Here is a 22,045-nt window from a genome sequence, read left to right as displayed (position 1 = left end):
CTATTGGCAATTAGTTTCTTCTTCCACATTACATCCCCTTCGAGATCAATTTGTGTTAATTAATTATGCGACCTACCAATTAGCCTTGTTTTTTTTCTATTAAGGTTTCTTAATAGCCTGTCAGCACATCTGTATCTTCTAAAAATAGACTTCCACTAAATGATTTGATCAATCCAACCAGCACACCTGCAACATTATTTTTCGAAAAATAGAAACCATTTTGAAACATTATATTTAAAGAACTCTTAATGTGAATGACGTGCAAATTGCTCCAGCAATGAGAATCAGTAAGTTATTGTACCTGTGTAGTTAGCTACACCAGGTTAACAAATCAAGCTGTACCCAAGGCAAAATTTCCCAATAGCCCTAAAATAAATGATTTAATTTCTTAAATATTTAAAAAACTGAAAACAGTCCAAGCAATTAATCCTACACAATAATATAGATTGAATGGAATGCATCAAGAAATTGAGAGAACATTTAAGTTTGTAACGATCGTCTCAAAAATACTTGGTAATGATACACAATGACAAACAAAATATTGTGTTCAACAAATTAATTCCAACACCAACGTACATTACACAAAGTTGTGCAATGTATTCATACTACCCACATTCTGCCACTTGGAATTATATGCCAAACTACACAGAATCAGCTTTCCAGTGGATGTGAATTGTAAGCCTCCAAATTAACACATGAAGCCCAAATGTACTGTGATGAACCTTCTTTCTCACCTGGTCCAATATACATGACAGTTCAGCCTTGTCCTTTGGGTTAGCTTTCTCTCTCTCCAACCATACAATAAGCTCAGGCTTCTGATACGCCTTCAAAGCCAAAAGGTGGGTGATACGATCTCTGAGCGGCTTTTGGGTAATAGAAGGGACATGATTTTTCTTCACCCCAAGGCATAGATTGCTAGTAGGAGAGTGTTTTCGAACCGGAACACCATCAGTCGCCGGACTTGTTGTTTGCTTTCGAACACTGATTGGTTTGCGTGTACCTGCAAAAAAAAGATGGATTTTAAATGATGATACACAAGTTGGGTAATAAGACATAGTGCCTACTTTAAATTGCAGAAAGTAATAATACTTTCATGATTCACTGGACTATTAAGTGAACATGCACTGTAAAGCTACAGTAAAAGATAAAATTCAAGCATGCCAGACAAAGTATGGCTTATTTTAGAAATTTAGTTAAACAAACATTTAATGAATTCAAAATAATGCTTTCAGATTTGGTGCAGAAACCTACAAATGTTCATACATTATAATGCAAATTAAAGTTATTTTTGTACATGGAAATACACAATATCATATTTTATATGAGCATCAACATTTCCAATTCATAAAATAACATGGCAGTTTTATGAACAAGCTCAACTTGCTCAAACTTTCGAGGGGTGAAGTTAGGGAACTGAGTAATGTACGATGGAGAGGGAAAGATCAAAGGGCAGGTCAACATGCGTTTCAGGTAGATTCTTGATGTGGTAGGAGAAAATTGGAGTGTAGCCCAAAGCGTTTGTTGAGTGATGACTGGAATAGGACTGGCTGTATGGTGGAGGAAGTGGGGCGAGTTTAGGGGATTGGCTGCATTTGAATGGGGATGGGATGCGGGATGCGGAATGGGGGGGGGTCAGGCAATTGGTCCATTATGACGATGCTTAACAGCACGTCCCTAAATAGCCCTGTGGGATTAAAGCCAAAATGTCCAATGGATGTTCAGCCACAGGTGTCCCAGACAAATACTCCTGAAATCCACCAGAAGACATGTTGCATTGGCATTAATATTACCCCTGTGTCTCTGATGCTGCAATGACTCTTGGGTTCCAAAGGTGTCACTCACACACTCTCTCTCACACACACAGCACAATTATCATTGAATCAATTTACCATGCCATAGATTTGGTAAATACACCAGTTAAATTCCAGCAGAAATTCTCAAATGTATTGCCTGATAGAACTGTACAATTGCAGTACTGTACCTGTACTGAGGCCACTACTCTGTTTTAAGGTGTTTTTACCTTGATATGTTGACCCTGGTTTAATTTCTATAGTTGCTCGACTCCACGACTCCTTCTCTACCTGTGACATGCGGTCTCGGGTCATCTGGTAGGAGTCATCAGTGGCACAAACTGTAATTTTATCTTGAATGCTTCCAAGGCACTCAAGTTGGTTTCTTTCAAAACTGGTTTAAACAACAAAAGCAATACTCAGCAATGTAACATTCAGCTAAAAGTTTTAGCGCTATTAAAAAATATTATTTGATTAAACTTCTAATAGAGCAAGAAAATCTGTACTTTCAGATGTGTAAAACATAGTTATATATCACAAAGGAAATGAAGACACCAGAATATAGAAAGTTTTAAAAGTGATATAGTTATAGCTCAGTCCAATCTAATTTTCAACATCCTATATTCTGGTGTGTCCTTTTGCAATGTTTAATGTTCACATTGTAATGCCCATATATAGATAACATATTGACTTCATTCAATGGTACAGATGTTGTCATGTAAGCATGTTCTAATCCCTTGAGCAGAGAGTGGATCTATCTTTATCACTTAGAATATCATCATGTTGGCTTTGGGAACGGATCTGCCAGCTCCGGAATTTCAGAGCCCTGCCCGCAGGCACCAAATTCAACCTGACCATCGCGATGAGGTCGCGATCAGCCGACTTTTTACCCCGCCTAGGCACCACATTTTCAGGGGGTCTTCCAGGGGGGGGGGGTTCTCAAATATGCTCTCATAATTTTATCCAGATTGAAGGAGGGGCAGGACCACCAGTTGCCAGAAAATGGGTTGTGGACCAGTATTTTAAATATTACATATTGCCCTGAGTAAATGCATACTCAACACCACACGACTGATCCATTGGGTTTAAAATGCATTTGTAATGTGATGACATCCTGGACTTCAGATGCATTTAAATACTTTACTTAAAATGACAATGATGTTTTATGCCCTAACCACAATTCCCATGCGTCTTTTAAGGAGTTGTAAACACGTACACTGTATAAATAGATGAGCCAAATAGCAGATCTTTGTAATAGTGAAACAACGTTCCACTGTGAAATTTGTGATAGCACCTGGGACTGTCTGATTTAAATGTGAGAATTAATTCCCTGCATTAATTCCAATCCCTTTTTCTTTCTGATTTTTAAAATCACCCTGTAAGCAATTATTGCCGTAAGAAACTAACTTTTAAGTGTAATTATATTATTTTGTCCCATACACCTCAAAGGACGTACAGATTCTTAAATACTCCTAACTCATACATTCACTGACTCAAGACTGTCTCAAGAAAAACTGTGAAGTTGGGAGATACCAATTACAAGGTGGACACAGATCTCACTTAACTAACCTCGTCTATTTGTACCAAGGTTAGTGATTTCTAAGTCCTTAAAAGACACTTGGGAATTGTGGCTAAGTCATATAATATTATTTTCATTTTAAGTGTTTAAATGCATCTGTCATCACATTCCACCCAATCTTAAAATAAATCTGGTAAAAGTAAAATACATAATTACATTTCTACAATCAATGCGTGAGAAACAACAACAGGACTGCGAGTCTAGCTGTTGTTTCATAAAGCTCTACATATTTATTCTTAATTCACAAAAGGGAAGCTGGGCTTACTGATTTACAGTTCCATTGGACTTCTGTTAGAAATCTTATAGACATCTTTGATCAATTTTAAACCTTAATTACTCCAGTACTTCATTGGCCAGCTTCCCAGCTCGATGATCTCAGCACATCAAAAGTTCAGCTGCTTGTGCCTTTGCACAAGTTCAGTCAACCAGCAACCAGTTTCCTTGCTGACCCGAGTTGAATCACGTACACTGATCTACTCTCTTTCTTTCCTCTAGTCTGATAGACCATCACATCCCTCCTGCTGCCACTGAACACTGTAACTGACGCATCCTGTGCATTCTTCCTCTTTAAATCCATGAGCAACAGCTATTCTTTAGTGCCAATATAATTTTCTCCTTAAATCCCACGGTCATTCCAACTTGAAGACATTTTTAATATATTTATTTCATCAAGTTTTTGCTCCCACTCCATGGTCAGTCCTTCTTTGGTCCAGTATCTACTTTAGTGCGATCATGCCTCCTTGTAGCACGTATTGGTCCTGGATTTTTAAAACGTTCCCCCAGTTGATATAAATTCCCCCAAGTCTGAATAAAATAATATTATTCACTTCACAGGATCTCCTACCACTTTAATTCTGCATCTGATATACATCTCCAAAATGAAAACTAGCCTGGGTTAATTTTCTGAACCAATGGAATAAAAGTCAATGCCTCTGGTGACATTTTTGGACCAGGCACAAAATGCACAAACTGACCTAATCCTTCACCACGCAAACACCTCCCCCACATGCTAAAATAACTATTTGTTTTAGCCGACAAACCAACAAAATCCTGAAACTTGTATTTTCAGGTGTCCAGTTACTCAATAAATCTGCCAACAGTTGTTAACGCTAAACCACTGTTTTCCAAGTTGCAGCAGTCATTACTCTTTATATATTTCCATATGTCAATAGTGACATCTTGTTCAAAGCCATAGACCTAGAACATTGGTAAATAGGTTTAAAGAAGTCCCTTGCTTCTGTGAGATATGATCTAGTGCAGACAGGCAATAGCAGCCTGCTGTCCATTTCACAACGTTGTTTAAAAACTGTTATCTGTCACCTCCTGAGACAAAATGGATTAGGACACCCTGCAATGATATAATATAACTATTAGGCTCTATATTGTGGAATTCGAATCCTTTTTCTGATTTGTGGGGGCCCAGATAAAATAATTTATTGATCCAATAGGAAAAATTGATCTGAAAACAATGTGTCCAGAAACAAAATGATTGAATTGCTAAACTAATTGAGGCAAATTAATTTTGTAAACTAAACCGTAACCAATGCCATCAAAGATATTTTTATTACAAAATAAAAATCTAAAATTGTATGTGAAGAAATCAAAAAGGGAGCGACAGAAGTCATGTCAGGACATGATTCTTGAGTTCGCAGGTAGATACTTTAATAAGCTGAGAGAACAAGTAGTTAGATTATGAGGCAGTCTGACTAGAAAAAGCACTTGATACCAAGAGGGAGTACTCTTGGTGGTGAATCAGGTAAAATTAATAAACCTCCCCTTTAAAAGCAATCTACACATATTATTCAAAACATTAGACTGTTGTTGATCACATTGACAATATTGTATTTTCATTGAAATATGAAACATATTGGAAATCAGCCAGATTTGATCAAAATCATCTAAAAAGCCAATAAAAATGTATGAGATTATAACAAATGCCAAGATAATTGTCCAAATAGTAAGATCCAAAAAAAACCCCAAAGGTAAATGATGACTCATTTTTTTCTTTAATTGTAATTCCAGCTAATATCCTGATTTTCATTTCAAGATTTGATCTGTTTTATTTCAGCCTTGTTCCTATTCACATTTGACTATATATTCAAACCTTGTATCCAAGGTTCTGCATCAGATATGTGCCTCAAGGCATGTTTACCATGCAATGCAATAGTGTTGACTGGGAAATTCACTCTTGGTTTTGACATGCAGTCGTCATTAAGGATTCTCAGTGTATGCCGTTTTTAAAGTGTTGCTATCATTACTAAAGAGTGCTTTGAAGATTTCCACCCTGAGCAGATTCCAGCCTGGTAGAGGGCACCTGACTCAGATAGGTTTACTTTAATTTACTTATTCACTTGACATTCTTTTGGTTTCTCAGCACTACCCATCCAAATCTACCTCATGATAGTCATCCATCCGCATTTACCAATCTCAATATTTATTTACACCCACTAGCTCTAAACTTCCAGACCCTATCCAACAACCTGACCTTTGGAATGTCCTCTAGAATAATAATTTCATGCTGCTGGTTCTGGGCCTTCCTCGATCACAAAGGCATAGTCAGCAAAGGAACAAGTGCTAGCGCTATACATGAGCACCTGATACCTTCAATTTCACAAACTAAGATTTTTTTTCTTACGCAACAGACCCATGATCATGTTAAATAGACCAACGTGATCTTTTGGTGACTATAAATGCTTTAGGCCATCACTTTTCAGATGTAACATTCAACTGGCTATCTGTTTTATCAATGAGGTAAAAGATTATATTAACTCCAACCAATAATTAACTGCGTATCTACCATTGACATCCTCAAATATTAATTATAGCACTTGAAAAACGATTCTACCAACTAACCTGCCAACAGTAAATGAAGTTTGTATGTGACTGAATGTTGAAAAACACCACAAAATAATATTGATTTCCAGCCTCTGCATTTAATCAACAAGCAATTAAAAAGAGAAGAGACTTTGAGAACGTTTATGAGAATAAACAGGAAGAAGAAAGAACATTGGAGTGATACATTTAAGCTCTTTACACTAAGGGAACTTGAAACAACTGCAACATATAAGAATTTGCCTTCACTGCTATATATTTTATTGTACCTAGAAACATACTGATGGATGCAGTCAAAACTTGCTTGAGGCTTGTCTTTGCTGTCAGTTGACAGGTAGAATGAAAAACACCGCACACCATCATGGCACTCTGATTTAGGAGCAGGTATTTTGATGTACTGCTACAAGAAAAAAAGATAACCATGCTTCAATGACTTAATTTTTATCACAATACACAAATGTGGTGCAGTGCAATTACTGTAAATGATTAATGTTATAACACAAGAGAAATCACTGCATTTATGATTTGCCTCAACATTTAAATGTGCCACATTTCCAGCGTAATAAATGGTTTATGTGAGTATAATTAAATGACACAGAATAAGTCTTAAATACAGAGCAATACCGTGCAGCACAGAAACAATCCCTTCAGCCCACAATGTGTGTTGAATATGATGCCAAGTTAACTAGCATTATTAACAATATTAAACACAAACATAATATATATTCCATATACCCTCCACCTGCTATGTGAAAATGTTCCTTTTTAAGCCTTTCCTTGTTGACTTTAAATCTATACCCTCTAGTTTTAGACTCGTCTACGGAAAAAAGACCTGTAACATCCACTTGATCTACCAGCCATTTGCTGAAACACTAGCAACGCAGCAAACATTGGCATCACCAAGAAAATTCAGAGATCAGGGAAAGTAAATTTCCAGATGATGTCAGAATGAACAAAAATAAACAATATCAGAGCACACAGTGACCTAAACATTTAATACAGTAACCTTAGGCATACCAATGTGTATACAGATCACATTAAAATTTGTAGAATGAAAACTGACATAAGCACAGTGTACTGCACTTAGCTCAATATTCACATCTCTAAAATACTTTAAAGTGTAATTTATTTAATACCGTAAATCAATAAAAAGTAAATTCGTAAATTGGATAGGCTTTTAATCTGTTTTTTTTAATCCTCTTTGATCGTTTTGCCCATATTTATCCTGCAATTTTTTTTTGGATAGCACGTTAATAAATAAGTGCAAAACAATTAAACAGAATTAAAAACTTAGATATAAAGCCTAAGGTCACACAAACAGATATTATATGCAGCATCTGCCGTAATATGAACAGCAAGTAGCTCAGCTTTAGGGAGGTGTTCATGGATAGGCTTCCACTTGCAAAATTATGTGCCAAGATGTCCTAGGTTATGACACCAGCACCCAAATACAACAGTTTTTACGCTTCATTTGATGAACCAAAATGTCTATATTTCTGTCTCACAACTTGTTACTATAGTAATTGTAAATATTCAAACAAACTTTACTATTTTCTTTTGAAAGCAATTGACTTGTATCTCATCAATTACCGATGGCTGTAATAGTTCTCAGTAAATCTGTCACTATACTAGACACCAGAAATTCTGGAAAGACCTTCCACCGATCCAAAACAACCATGTGCAGTAACCCAGTTCCACTGAGAGATTACCCATCTAAAGGTTGAGGCATTTTTCCTCTACATTTTGCATGATTCAATGGGTATTTCCAGACATCTGTTCTTTTTTCAAGTATGGACACATCTGTAAACAATTTAAACAATCTTTTTTTTTTTTTTTAGGGAGCATCAGGATTGAATTTCTTTTCACAACAATAAAAGTACTCCAAGCAACAAATGTCCAAAGTATTACGGGCACTGGGAATATTTTTCCCTTGGGCAAGTTGCAAGAAGTCCAGGTTATACATTGAATGCTTTAAATACTAAAATCTCGCAATTTAGTCATAGATTCTTATAACATAAAAAGAGGCCCTTCAGTCTAACATGTCACGTTGGCCAAGATGCTGTTCAAAGCAAGCTCCATTGGCCTGCATTTGGTCCATATCCCTTTAAGCCTTTTCTATCCATGAACATGTCCAAATGTGTTTTAAACTTTGTTGGTGTACCCATTCTGCAGCTTCCTCCAGTCTAGCAGCTCATTTCATATACCCTCCACCTGCTATGTGAAAATGTTTTCCCTCAGATCATTTAAAAATCTTTCTTTGTTTACTTTAAATCTATGCTCTATAATTTTATAGTCACCTACCCTGGAAAAAGACCTGTAACATCCACATGATCGCCTTTGTGATTCTATTTGCCTCTACAAGATCACACCTTACTACTTTCACTTCAAACATTTGGCAAACTACTGACAAAGGGAGCAAATTCTTCACTCTATCATTGTCTTAGAAGGTATAGGCACATCGATGTCCAGACAATACTCAGATAGCAAAAAATATTCCCTTAGATTTACAGAATGAATGTTCTACAAAGATTTTAAACGTAAAATTCTAATGCATTCAGTTATCATATTGTTATGCAGCTATGTTTTGCATGTTAGAAATGTCCAAGCAATAACTTCCTAAAATTATTTTGGAATAGATTACTCTGCTTAGAGCCTTTATTTTATGCTCTGCATGAAAGCATGTATAAGCATACAAGGCAAAACTTAAAAAAAATATTCATATCCAGTTAGATTTTCAAATAATGTTTCCACAGCAAGAACCATTTTTGAGACTAATCTCATACCAATGAAAGCTGACAATGTAGCTTGGAATACATTTTCTCCACTTGTGTAGCACAAAGCATATGGTCTACAGAACAAAACTTGTTTTGCTTTTGGGGTACAGATTTGACATCCAAACAAGATAGTATGTTTAACTACAATGTTTTAAACTGAGCAGATATATTTAAATCAAAGCATGTTAGACAGATCAGAAAATAAATCATGAGGGCAGGAGGCAATATAGCAACCACCAATTGTGACTACACTTGGGAAAGAACAAAGTCTGGAATAGTACCAGTACTTGTGGTACAAGAGTAGATACAGCCTTCACTGGATTTCTCAACAACTATCAATCTCTCAACTATTCTACTAGATATAACCCAAAAAACTCCAATCCATGTATTTTTGTGTCTCCTTCTGTGAAGACAATGAAAAGTAACTTATTTTTCCCTGCCGTTTTCATAATCCTCATTATAAAAACTTCAATTTCTGTGCACAAGAGATTCACATTTGCCCCGCTAGTCTTTTACTTTTTCCCCCACACGTCTAATATCTTATTTTAATGTTTCCTGCTAATATATTCTCATTTTCTTTTTCTTTTCTTCATTAATTTCCTGGCTATCCTTTGTTGAACTCTTAAATCCACCCATTCCGAAGTCTGACCACTTTTTCTGGCAACTTAAAACACATTCTCCTTTAATTTAAATGTTTAATTCCAACTATTACCGATGGCTGGATCATTTTTCCCTAGTGTGTCTGTGCCTTAAAGGAAAATATATTTGTTGCAATTGCATTATACGTTAATAACCAATGCTATTTACTGCCATACCCTTTCAATTTTCCAATGTGCCACAGCCTGTGTTCTCCTTATTCTTTGTCACAGCCTATGTTCTCCTTATACTTTGCCACAGCCTATGTTCGCCTTAGCCTGCTCCTTACACGGTTCTTCACTATGCTAATCACATATATATTCCAGAAATTCATCCTAAACATTGTAAGTACTAATTTGATTTGCCTAGTCTATATGTAAATAAAAGTCCTTTGTGATTGCACAATTATCCATTACATGCATTATTATTTTCAGGATTTATACCATGTCCTACATCATAACTACTAACCGAAGGCTGATAAACAGCTCTTAATAATGTTCTCTGTCCCCAGCCACTTCACAGCTCCACCTAAATTGATCTTATTCCTGAACCACCTGTTCTATGTCAATCCTCATTGACGATGTTTGCTTTTCCTTTTCAATTGTCTTTCAGAAGTGATAAATATTCTAGAATATTTTGTTTCTCATTCTGGTCATTCAGCTGCCATATTTCTATAATGGCAATTAAATCATATCCATATACGACTATATGTGCTGTAATTTGTCCACTAGAATACTGTGTTGGATAAGTTATTGAGATAGGATGTCTACTGAAGCATTTGAATGCAAAGAAAGCATTTGAGCAACAAATAGCCAGGACTTGCTGCTGATGAAGGTACACAAAAAAGCTGGAGAAACTCAGTGGGTGCAGCAGCATCTATGGAGCGAAGGAAACAGGCAACGTTTCAGGCCAAAACCCTTCTTCAGATGAGTTGTCTTCATTCAATGCCCAACTACTAAGTATGATATTGCCGTTTCTGGATCAGTTTATGTCAACTTGTTGCCAAAAGCTGCCCCAATTAGCCTTACAGGACAAAAAAAAAAGTGATTGGGCTAGAACAAGCTTTACCACAAACATGTGAGGAAAAACTAAAACCAACTAAAGTCAGCTGTCAAGTGCACTGAATGGTCCCAACATTTATAAACATTCAAAGGCTAAAAAAAAAAATGAATCAAATCAATCATTAAAATATCTAAAATATAAATTAACAATTGAAAACATGTACGTAAAGACATAACACTTCTTAATACAAGATATAGGTCAACTTCCAACCAGCAAGACTGTCACTAGTACAAGATAAATGAGAGAAAAAGTTAATTAAGATAGTTCAATCAGTTTGCCAACTAGGCATGTTTTAAAAGTTCACAATCTGTAATTATTCCTGATTTTTTTTAAAATTCTGTGTACTTCAGCCAAGACCAGGATCACAATCAGATAAGACAACCTTCCACATTCAAACGTGGCAATCGTGTTTAGTTCCACACATAATGGAGTTTCCTCTTCTTGGAATTCTATCTAAACTTAGCGTTCTCATATGGTCTATTTCCTGTCTTCTCATACAATGGACAATTTGCAGAACAAAATCAATTACATATGAATTCTGATACTTATGGCAAGGTTTCAATATTGTCCTTTGTTTTCATGCTCATATATTCTGTGGAGATATTGCATTTGATATCACACACACAGTAATGTCAGGCGATCTCTGTCCACCATGATTTTCATAATCTCAAGCCACTTGTTTTTCCTTTAAATAAACTCAGTTTTATCCAGAGAAGAACGAACAAGAATATTGTCTCATATCTAGAGAGCTGTTATATTCTGATAATTCCCTGTATAGAGCCATACAGGACAGAAACAAGCCCTTCAGTTTATCATGCCCATCAAGTCTCAACACTAATCCCATTTACTAGCATTTGGTCTGTAGCCTATAATGCCTTGGCAATTCAAGTGTTCATTCAGACGTTTCTGAAATGTGAGCGTACCTGCCTCTACCACCTTCCCAGGCAGTACAATCCAAATCATAACACCCTCTGAGGGAAAAATAATCCTCCTCAGATTCCCTTTATAAATGTACATTTCACTTTAAACCTACAACCTATCGTCTTAAGCACTTATGCCACAAGGAAATTTTTCTCATCATCTACCCTTACTCTCATGTTTTGATTATATCTATCAGGTCAGATCCTCTCTCAGCCTCCTCCGATTCAAAGGAAACAAACCCAACCTACTAAGTTTCTCCTCATAACTAAAATAAGCCATCCCTGTGTTCATTTGTAAGCTTATCTGTACCACACCATTCTAAAGAACAGGATCTGTAAAAATGCAAAGCATTAAAATATAATCCAGAGTATTTTAAACAGTGCAAGGCCAATCAAAAATGTTAAATAAGATGTGACGTATTTTTTCAACCCCAAATGAAAATTTTAAGCAGCAATGTTGTAAGAAACTTTGCAATTGTTTTTCTGAAAAATAAATGCTTGAGTAGCCTCATTCTTGTTGTTACAAGCTTATGCTCTTTTCTGTTTCTGCATGTCAGGTATAGTGCCACTCCTCCCGGCGACTGGTTTGCATGAATAGTTTTTGTTATCAGCACAATTCCCTAGCCAGATTTCTTCTTTAAATAGCAACAGAAAGCACACCCATGGGCTTTTCTTGTCAAACAGATTATACAAAACATCATTCCATCAAAGAGGCTTTTAAAACTAATCAATTAATAGTGTAGATACCATGCCAGAAGTTAGATTGCAACAATTAATATTTTACTGAGATATTTTATTCTGTTAAACTTTTGCTCTTTGTAAAGTGTGCTCATCCTTTACTGAGCCTCTTATTAAAATTAAGTTATTGCACAAAAGGCCCGGCTGATTAAATTGGTGAGCAGCTGAGTCTCAAGATCAAGTAAATCCCAGGTTCCTAACGTGTGCCAAGCCTGATCCCAGCTTGAACAGCAGCAGGGGCCCTATTATTTTCTTCAGGGTCCTGGATAGAGAAACAAAACAGTATAAATATAGGTTTCTTAAATTAACCCATGGTTCCCTCAGCTGTGCTCTCGTCAATGATCTGTTTGTACAGGTGCCAGGTGAGAATAGGATCCATGATTTTTACAAAAAAAAAAATCGCACACAAGATGAGGGCATTGCAGGCAAATCCAGTGATTACTGCCAATTCCTCCTTGTTTTTGAAAGAATCGTGGTGAAGCACCACCTTAAATAACCTTGTTATGAAGTGCTGATTGAACAAGATATTCTGCCCCAGTTCTGACGAAACCACAACCATTCAATTCAGGGTGTTATAGAAAGGGTGGTGGCATTTCTACATTTCAGCTTCACCTTGTACCTGTGAAAAAGGCACAGTTGGTATGGGAGAGGCTGACTGTTAAATAAGTTACTAAGATCTTCCAAATGTTCTGTGTGAAATAGCACTGATTTTCCAATCTTACATACAAAAAATGGTGAAGATAGGTATAAAATGCTGGAGTAACTCAGCCGGACAGGCAGCATCTCTAGAGAAACGGAGAGACTGACTCAATCTGAAGAAAGGTCTTGACCCTAAACATCACCCATTCCTGCTCGCTGGAGATGCTCCTGTCTCGCTGAGTTACTCAAACATTTTGTGTCTATCTTCAACGTAAACCAGCATCTAAAGTTCCTTCCTATACAAATAATGGCAACTTCCAAACCGGGAATACAACAGCAATTGTGATTTATTTTATCTTCTGTATTGCAGCCACCAAATAAAGACTCAAACACAAAAACTATGTTTTTTCATGAAGGTATCAAAGGTATTTTATTGGTCATTCACATACACCGGTGTAATTAAGTGAAATGCTTTTTGCCATTTAGCAGCACAGAAAGAAAGAATACAGACATAACACCAATGAGTCTTAAACACCTTTGAACATCCCCCCACATTGGCTCCCACCATGAGGGGAGGCACAAAGTCCAGTCCCCAACCCCAGTTCACCCATAGTCGGGCCTATTGAGGCCTCCACGGTTGCCTCTACGGAGGCCCGATGTTCCTGGCCGTTCTCGCCGGGTGGTGGTGCTCCGGCATCGGGAGAGTCCTCACAGCGGCATGGGAACCCTGGAACGGCCGCCTCCGTACTGGAGGCCGCGGCTTCCGAAGCCGACAAGGCCGCGCCGGTTGGAGCTCCACAACTGGTGATCTCGTCGCGCGCGAGATCCCAGGCTCCCGGTGTAAAGTTCAGCGCCGCCGCCCGCAGCTGGCCGCTCCACAGTCCCGCAGCTCCGCGATGTTTTACCCGGCGGTCTCAGCTCACCGGAGCTCCAGCGCGGCGACCCAGGCAAGCTCCACGATAACGCACCAGCGCTGTGCCGCCGCCGAAGCCGAGGTTCTGGGTGGTCCGCGACAGGAAACGCCGCTCCAGGCCCGCTGGTAGGCCGCGAGGACGGGTCGAAGCTGCAGCCCGGAGAAAAGCTGCCTCTCCGGCCAGGTAGGAACCCTGGAAGGCAGTTTCCCCCCCCCTCACCCCCCACACAAAAAAGTCTAGACCTCCAAACAAAACACTTTAACTAACTAAAAATAAAAATAAAACGGTGAAAAGACAGACAACTGCTGGCAGGGCAGCCGTGCACAGGACAGCGCCCCCTAAATGAATCATAAATTAATGAAGAAAAAATTGAAGATCTAGTTCTTATGTCAGATGACAAGTCCACATATTGTGGTGGTATTAACATAACAATGAACATGGTCGTTTTTATGAAATTAACGGAAATTTCAGGATTTGCTCAAATTCCAGGCTTTACAGAAAATCCTTCAGCCGATATCAGCATTTCCGAGATAAATTGTTTGCGAGATATCTTACATGAAATCACATTTAATTTATTTATTAATTTCAGAAAACATTATTATTTCATTGTAAAAATAATAAATAATTATGATTGCCATGCAAAGTGTCTCTGATTCTCTTTGGTTTGTGTGAAGGAGGGCATACTTGCTAGTACTGCAGCTCAGCACTTGACCCTGTTCAGCAACTGCACTTGTTATGAATGTCACTACAAACCAATCTTTGCTACAAACATATTCGCAGACCACAGCTTATCTGGAACTCGGTTCATCTCAGAATTTGTAATAATTAAATAATTACTTAATATTTTGAAATCAGCTTTTTTTTTAAATCATAAAAATAAGAAAAATAAGAAATATTTACAAACTAGCCATTCAGTAAATACCCTGAAAATTGTTTGGTAGGCAAGGCCTGAGTGAAATGATTATGCTAAGCTATTTATTTTAAAATACATGTGTTATGTTTTTATGTGTTATGTGAAAAAGCTGGTCCAGGAATAGTAATTGTCTATGAGCACATTTTATTCCAAATGCCATTATCTCACAAATATGTGGGAATTTGAAATATGCTTTACAAGGTTCATGGTATTTAAGCGCCTACTTCATTGCATACTTTTCAGATATTTAAAACACTAGTAAAATTTCTGCCCTTTTATGCCATTATGTTCAAATGTATGAGATGTTTATGAAACTAGAAGTAAGTTGTACACAATTTGCTGCTAAGTTTTATAGTTGGAAACCTGCCTGTTTATTTCATAGTCAGCAACCTATTTTTGGCACACCTGTTAGTTTTAAGAAGTTACTTGATTTGCACAGAATGTTACAGAAAAGTCAATGATGGTAACTAATAGCAAAGGTATCCCACTGAAAATGTAATAATTGTAAGTTGCTGTTGACTGATCCCTCTATTCAAAAAGAGAATATAACAGAATTATTAAAGCAAAAGTGGCAGCTATTTGGTCCACACAATCTATGCTAGCTCTTGGTAGAGCAATCCCATTACCCCACTCATTCATGATGAGAGTTCCAGAAAAATAGTGATCCATTGGAAGAACTCAGCAGGTCAGGCAGAATCTGTGGAAATAAATTGATAGTTGATGATCGGATCGGGACCCTTCATCTGGACCAGTCCTGACCTGCTGAATTTCTCCAGCAGCTCTCCCATTTTTGCACATAGGCAGTTTCATATGTCTTCTTACACTCAAGATCTCTTCAAACGTAGGTAGGTCTAAGTTTTAAATTAAGTCACAGAACAAAATATTTATTCCAGCTCCAACATGAAAATTCAGGTCATCGTGTGCCAATGATTTAACTGTTTAAATTGCAAAACATGCCATGCATGCAGGGGTGAAAAGTAACATGCATTACATAACACAAGTACAAAGGTTGACAAACATACACAAAGTTAGTGGGTTATGCCAAGCAAGTTAAAATCCAACATGATCAATGTTTTATGAATGCTTTTACACACTCTGAGTTTGGATAATCAAAAGTACACTTAAGGGCCTGTCCCACTTGGGCGTCATTTACGCATCACGATGCACGCGTTGCGACGCGCACGCGATGCTCGCATGGTGCGCATTATGCACGCATGGTGCGTGGTGACGTAGGCAGTGACGCATGGTCGCGCACGGCGCCCCAGGATTTTGGGATGTAGAAAATCTTCATCCGCCATCTGCATGATGCGCAAATGACGCCCAAGTGGGACAGGCCCTTTAGTGCCTTCAGCAATATACCAGAGCTTCACTAATTATTCAATTCCTTCCAGGTGCAAGGCAAAGATTTTCTAAAGGTCGACAGCATACATGAACAATGTTGCAGATCAAGATTTTCTGTAAATGTAAATCTTTACTGATTTTGTCAGAGAAAATAAATTTTCTGTGATATCTGCCTAAGACATATGTACAGCAATGAAAGACTACACCCAGAATAGATCTTATTTTATCTTGTAATAACATATCTATACCACCTCATTAATAAGCATATAATATAACAGACAACCACACTTTGATCTTATTTAAAGTAGTAACATTAATGATCTTGAGGCATGCACACTACAGTGCTCGAGGCACAGTTGCACAACTAAAGGGTGCAGAGGATCAACAAGGCAAACTCACTACAGTTGCTTCAGGCAGGCTCTGCTGATTACCGACATCAACTCCAAACACAGAACCAGCACTGGCACAATCCATCCCTTTGTAAACTTTTATAATAAGATTATTTAATAAGCTTTTATAAACTTCCAGGTATTCCCCTTCCATAAATATGAACCAACAGGCTACCCTAGCAAGTGGGAAAATGTAAAAAGATGCAAGGTGAGAGAATTAATGACAACTGCCTTAGTGTATCCTGTGTCAAGTTAATTAGTCTCTGCTATTAATGGTCTGTTATGAAATTCAATGAATGAACATTTGCCAGCAATATATTACCGTCAAATTCATTCATTTTTTGAAGAATGAAGTGAATTCTGTGCGAACTACCAGTACTTAAATTCTAAAATATGGCAGTATGTTATGAAAACAGAATTTTTTTTTATTCCCAAAAGTGAATTTATTATTAACTAATAAGAAATTAGTTAACATACTCCAGATCTGCAGAATCAATTGCAACAGACTACAGTCTTTCTTAAACATTTTGTCTACACAGGCCTGAACGTTTTTTTCAAATGGTGTTAATTTGGCTGCCTCAAGCAACTTTCTGGCATGCAGAGAACAGGCATGGAAGATGTTGAAGAGAGAGCTCAAAATGGATAAGATATTGAAAATCATTGGTTTGATGGATTTATAGGCACTGCATTGTAATAAAATTAAGTGTAATCTCATATGACCAAGATTTTTGAGGATTTCCTTTGTATTAAAACAGAAATTTGGTAAGCACATTTAATCACGGTCATATTTACATCCATTATTAAAATTATTAAATCACGAGGGCCATTGTTTTTGGCTTTGCACTATTACTGTTTGTTCTTTTTTTTTATATATTGAACTTTTTTGTTGTTTATTATGGTGTTTACAGAGTACTATGTTTACATATTTGTTGTGCTACTGCAAGTTCGAATTTAATTGTTCTGTTTTGGGACAATAAAACATTCTTGACGACTTTTGACAGTAGACACAAAAAGCTGGAGTAACTAAGCTGGACAGGCAGCATCTCTGGTGAAAAGGAATGGGTGAAGGGTCGAGAGAAGGATCAAACCGAAACGTCACCAATATTCTATCCAGAGATGCTGTCTGCCCAGCTGAGTTACTCCAGCTTTTTGTGTCTATGATCGGTGTAAACCAGCATCTGCAGTTCCTCCTACAGACTTGACTTTTGACAGACTCGATGTCAGGAACCTGGTTATATGTAATAAAAGGTCAATAAGTAACTTGCCCACATTATGATTTTGGTATTTTTTTCACAATGAAATTTAATTAGGCTGCCATTGCCTCTTCATAAGTTGAAAATGTAAGACATTAATCATAATCAATCACATTCAGCAGAATCAATGCGCTACCTTTAAAGTTGTTAAAGATCTTGAGTCAGTGTTTGTCCACAATTCTAAAATCTTCTAAAGTCACAACACTTCTTAAATTTGATGCATCCTTCAGCCTTACATCCAAACTCTTGTAACCATCATGTTTATGTCTCTCTTCCTTTCTGGTCACTACTACAATCCATACTTTCAGTCTTGCATGTTTTGGATAACCCTCGGTAAAGGCATTAATCTGCCCGAGTCATGATGTTTGTTTTTTCTCCTCATTTGTCCCCCTCTGGGAGTGAAGGACATGCCCAGACTGCATGTCTTTCAGCTCTGCATTTTGCAACCTCATACTACCAGCCTGCTCAATCTCTCCATTTAGCTCAGACCCTCAACTCCTGGCAACATCCATGTATGTCTTCTCTGCATGCTTTCTAACACATAGAGGATGTCTTCAAATTGTTGCAAGGGTGGGAAAGTGTATTCAAGTTTTATCACATGATGAAAACTCTTAACATAGCTAATTGAATGATGGTCACCACAAAAAAAGCAAATAACCCCCCAAATCATACTTTGTTAGCCAAGTAGGTTTTGCAACATACAAGGAATTCGATTTGCCACACAGCCATACCAATAAAAAGCAACAAAACACACAAAATACACTTTAACAAACATCCACCAGTGATTCCTCCACATTCCTCATTGTGATGGAAGGCGGAAAAGAAGTTCAATCTCTTCCCCTCTTTATTCTCCCACGGTCGGGGGCCTCGAGCCTTCCGTTGTCAGGGCGATATTGACTTCGGTAGCCGGTGGTTGCGCCCTCCGTGTTGGGGTGATCAAGCTCCCGCATCGGGAGGATATTAGCTCTCCGATCGCCGGGCGATCGGACCCCGGGTCGGGGCTAGTTGAACCTCCTGCGACTTTGGTGCTTCCCGACATCAGTCTCTACCCGAGACTGCGAGCTCGTCGATGCTGAAATCCGCAGGCCGCAGTTGGAGTGTCGATCCCAGGCAAGGGATCACAGGCTCCAATGGTAAGTCCACAGCACCACGGTGGGGCTCAAGTCAATCTCGAGCAAGGCCTCCAGCTCCATCATGTTAGGCCACAGAGCGACCGGAGATACGATCCGGGAAAACAATCGCATCTCCAGCAAGGTAAGACATTGCAAAAAGTTTCCCTCGGCCCCCTCCCCCACACCCCACATAAAACAAACCAGAGAACATTAACAGAAACTTTATAAAGCACACTAAAAATAACAAAAAAGACGAAAAGACAGACAGACCATTGGCGAGGCTGCCATCGCTGACGGCGCCACCAGGTGGATAAGATTGTTCCAAAATAGGTTTTTAAATTAAAAATAGAGTTTTCAATGTGTCTAGATTATTACGGTTTAGTTAACAGGGTGTAGCAGGGTTAAGTTCCATGAGTAATTCTGTTGAATAAGAACCTGGGCAAGTGCCAGTAAGAATTCAGGTAGAAAGCGGGTCTGCCAGCTTACAGCTACTTCCATGACAGTGGCTGTTTCATAAATCTACTCTAATAAGGGCTGCAGGTTTAACAAAACTGCTGTGAAAATGCAGAAGTGCAGCATTTAATATTTAATCTGTAATACAATGATCCTGGCCTCTGTGAATTTAAAGCAATTCTGGAGCACAATGCCTTAAGATATTGTGGTAGAAGGATGAGGTTAAATGATCCAAAGAGCATAATGGTTTCATACTTTTCATCTGATAGCTAACAATTTAAAATTGTTGGACTCTTCCTCAGTAACTGCAGATGTCTGATTTATTTCATTTCAAATGCACGACACCAGGTGGTAATCTCACCTGAAGTCGCCCCAAAATATTCAAGTTAGCCTGGGGGGTTGATATCAAGATCAAAGACTTTGCCTACCATTGTAGCCAACAGGAAAGTTGCCAAAAAAGATGTGCCTAAAAATTCTGGTACACCCACATGGCATGGGTGTGTCTAGCCAATGGTTATTTCCGTCATAAATCTGCCATCGCAAGCTTCTGTACGGCCCATGGCTCAAGGCATCATCGGTATTTTAAAAGGAATGTAATATTTGCTATTGTTCAAAGTGTGCAAACCAGTCTCAAAGGACCCAGTGTGACCCTGGGTGGGAAAGGAGGGAGTGAGGGCCAATGACCAGAGGTCCAACTGGTGCCATGGGATGTTTTGCTCAACAGATTAAGTGACTGAGGGAGGGAATGATTGTGAAAGGAATTTTACAAGCCAGATCCAGGGCCAGGAGGGAGTCATTGTGGTGTCAGTTGAGTTTAGATGTGGATCTGAAAATAAGATCGTAACTTGTAAATGAAGGATCAGCAAGGACCTGTTGGTGGAGTGATAGAGAAGAATAAGAGCAGCAAATCTATGCTTATCATCTGGGTCAGGATCCAGAATAGGATTCGGATCAGCAATGCTGAGGAAAAAGGGATAACAATAAAAATTCCAAGAATCAATTGAGAGAAACAGAGCTATCACTTCAGGTGAATGATTTTCATCAGAAAGAAGTTGCTCATCGGAGACTGGTCCCAGTTCAGCAATGTAGAAACAAAAAACTGCAGATGCTGGTTAATACACAAAAGGACACAAAGTGCTGACGTAACTCAGCAGGTCAGGCAGCATCACCGGATAACATGGATAGGTGACATTTCTGGTCGAGACCCTACTTCAGACTTCAGCCTTTTTCTATGGGAAGGTGTCCTCGCCAGTTTGACGGATGTTGACCTGAAACGTCACCTACCCATGTTTTCCGGAGATGCTGCCTTCCCGCTGAGTTACTCCAGCACTCAGTGAAACGTCACCCATCCATGTTCTCCAGAGATGCTGCCTGACCCGCTGAGTTACTCCAGCACTCTGTGAAACGTCACCTATCCATGTTCTCCACAGATGCTGCCTGACTCGCTGAGTTATTCCAGAACTTTGTGTCCCAGTCAAGCATTGTGTGTGAAGGCCTATTTGTATCATGAGTACACACAATGAACACTCCCAGGAAAACTTTCCTCCACAATGTTTCAAAATGTTTGTTAGTTTTGGTCATGATAACATCCCATCAGTGACCGACATGAAAGTGCAATAATGACGAAGGGAAATGGGGCAACCTACTAATATATGTGCAAAACTGATTAGAAGGTTGGAGGTACAATGTAGACATTAAAGCTTTGTATTTCAATTGACAGAAAATTTTCTGACAATTGGCCCTAGAGCTACAGCTGGTGAAAGATTTGAGATCAAGCTGCAATGCCTACATTTAGTTTAGGCTCATTCTGGAGGCAAATGGTAAACAGAAATTTGAAATGGTTTCCTCTCATCTCACAAACACTCACAAGCAAACAAAAAAAACACTCAAGGCACAATCAATTAAAGATTTCTAAACTCTGGTTGATATTTGTTGTTTGTTAAAGAAGAAAGACAGCTAGATGGAGTTCAGGTACAGGTTAACTAGTTATTTTGATGGTTTACATATTGAATATTCTTTGACTATAATCATAAATTTAAATAAAGTTAATATCTAACTTGGCAAACTGACCAAATGCAAATGAATTATATTCCTACTAAGAGTAATTTCCAAAATATATTCATAAACTTATTTTTCTACTCTGTGGTTATCTAACAGGACAGGGATTATTCTGCCACAAGTCTATCAGCCGCAATGACAATTTTGCATAAAGCGGTGAGGTAAAAGAAATGCAGTGTTCAACATGCATCGATTCAGACTGAATTTCACCAATAGGAATTTTTATTTTCTCATCTGAACTCACTTTATTCCTAATGCTGCTATCTCTATTTGATCTCTTACGCACTACAATAACTTATTTATACCTCCTCTCAGAACCATTCTAATTTCTGACCATCAGACATGTTACATGTACAGTATTGACTAGATTAATACCCTTGGCATCAAAATCAACTAACCTAAATCTCAGCTGCTTTCTTAATTCAGAATTATATTTAAAATCAGAGCACTGAAATGAAAATGTGATTTGGAGAAGTTCTCCAATGCCCTGTGCAGCTTTTCTTTCTCAGCCAACATCATCAAACGCAAATTATTTGGTTACCCATTTGTAAAACATTTGTGGTGCAAACTGGCAGCTGAATTTGCCTATTGTAAAAACACACAATTCAAAGTAATTAATTATGTGTTGATGGTTTGGGATGC

General features: G+C 38.1%; 1 protein-coding gene across 1 annotated transcript in view; it reads right to left on the bottom strand.

Moving 5' to 3' along the window:
* Positions 1-22,045, bottom strand: part of LOC129712542 (RNA polymerase II elongation factor ELL) — a 51,687-nt gene that overhangs the window by 21,761 nt on the left and 7,881 nt on the right. Inside the window, 3 exon segments of the mRNA XM_055661032.1 lie at positions 735-1,000; positions 2,021-2,184; positions 6,471-6,601. Coding sequence (XP_055517007.1) covers positions 735-1,000; positions 2,021-2,184; positions 6,471-6,601 — 561 coding nt within the window.

This window comes from Leucoraja erinacea, chromosome 33, assembly GCF_028641065.1.
Source record: "Leucoraja erinacea ecotype New England chromosome 33, Leri_hhj_1, whole genome shotgun sequence".
Lineage (NCBI taxonomy): Eukaryota > Metazoa > Chordata > Chondrichthyes > Rajiformes > Rajidae > Leucoraja > Leucoraja erinaceus.
Note: the sequence above shows the minus strand (reverse complement) of the source record. Positions and strands in the feature narration are given on the sequence as shown.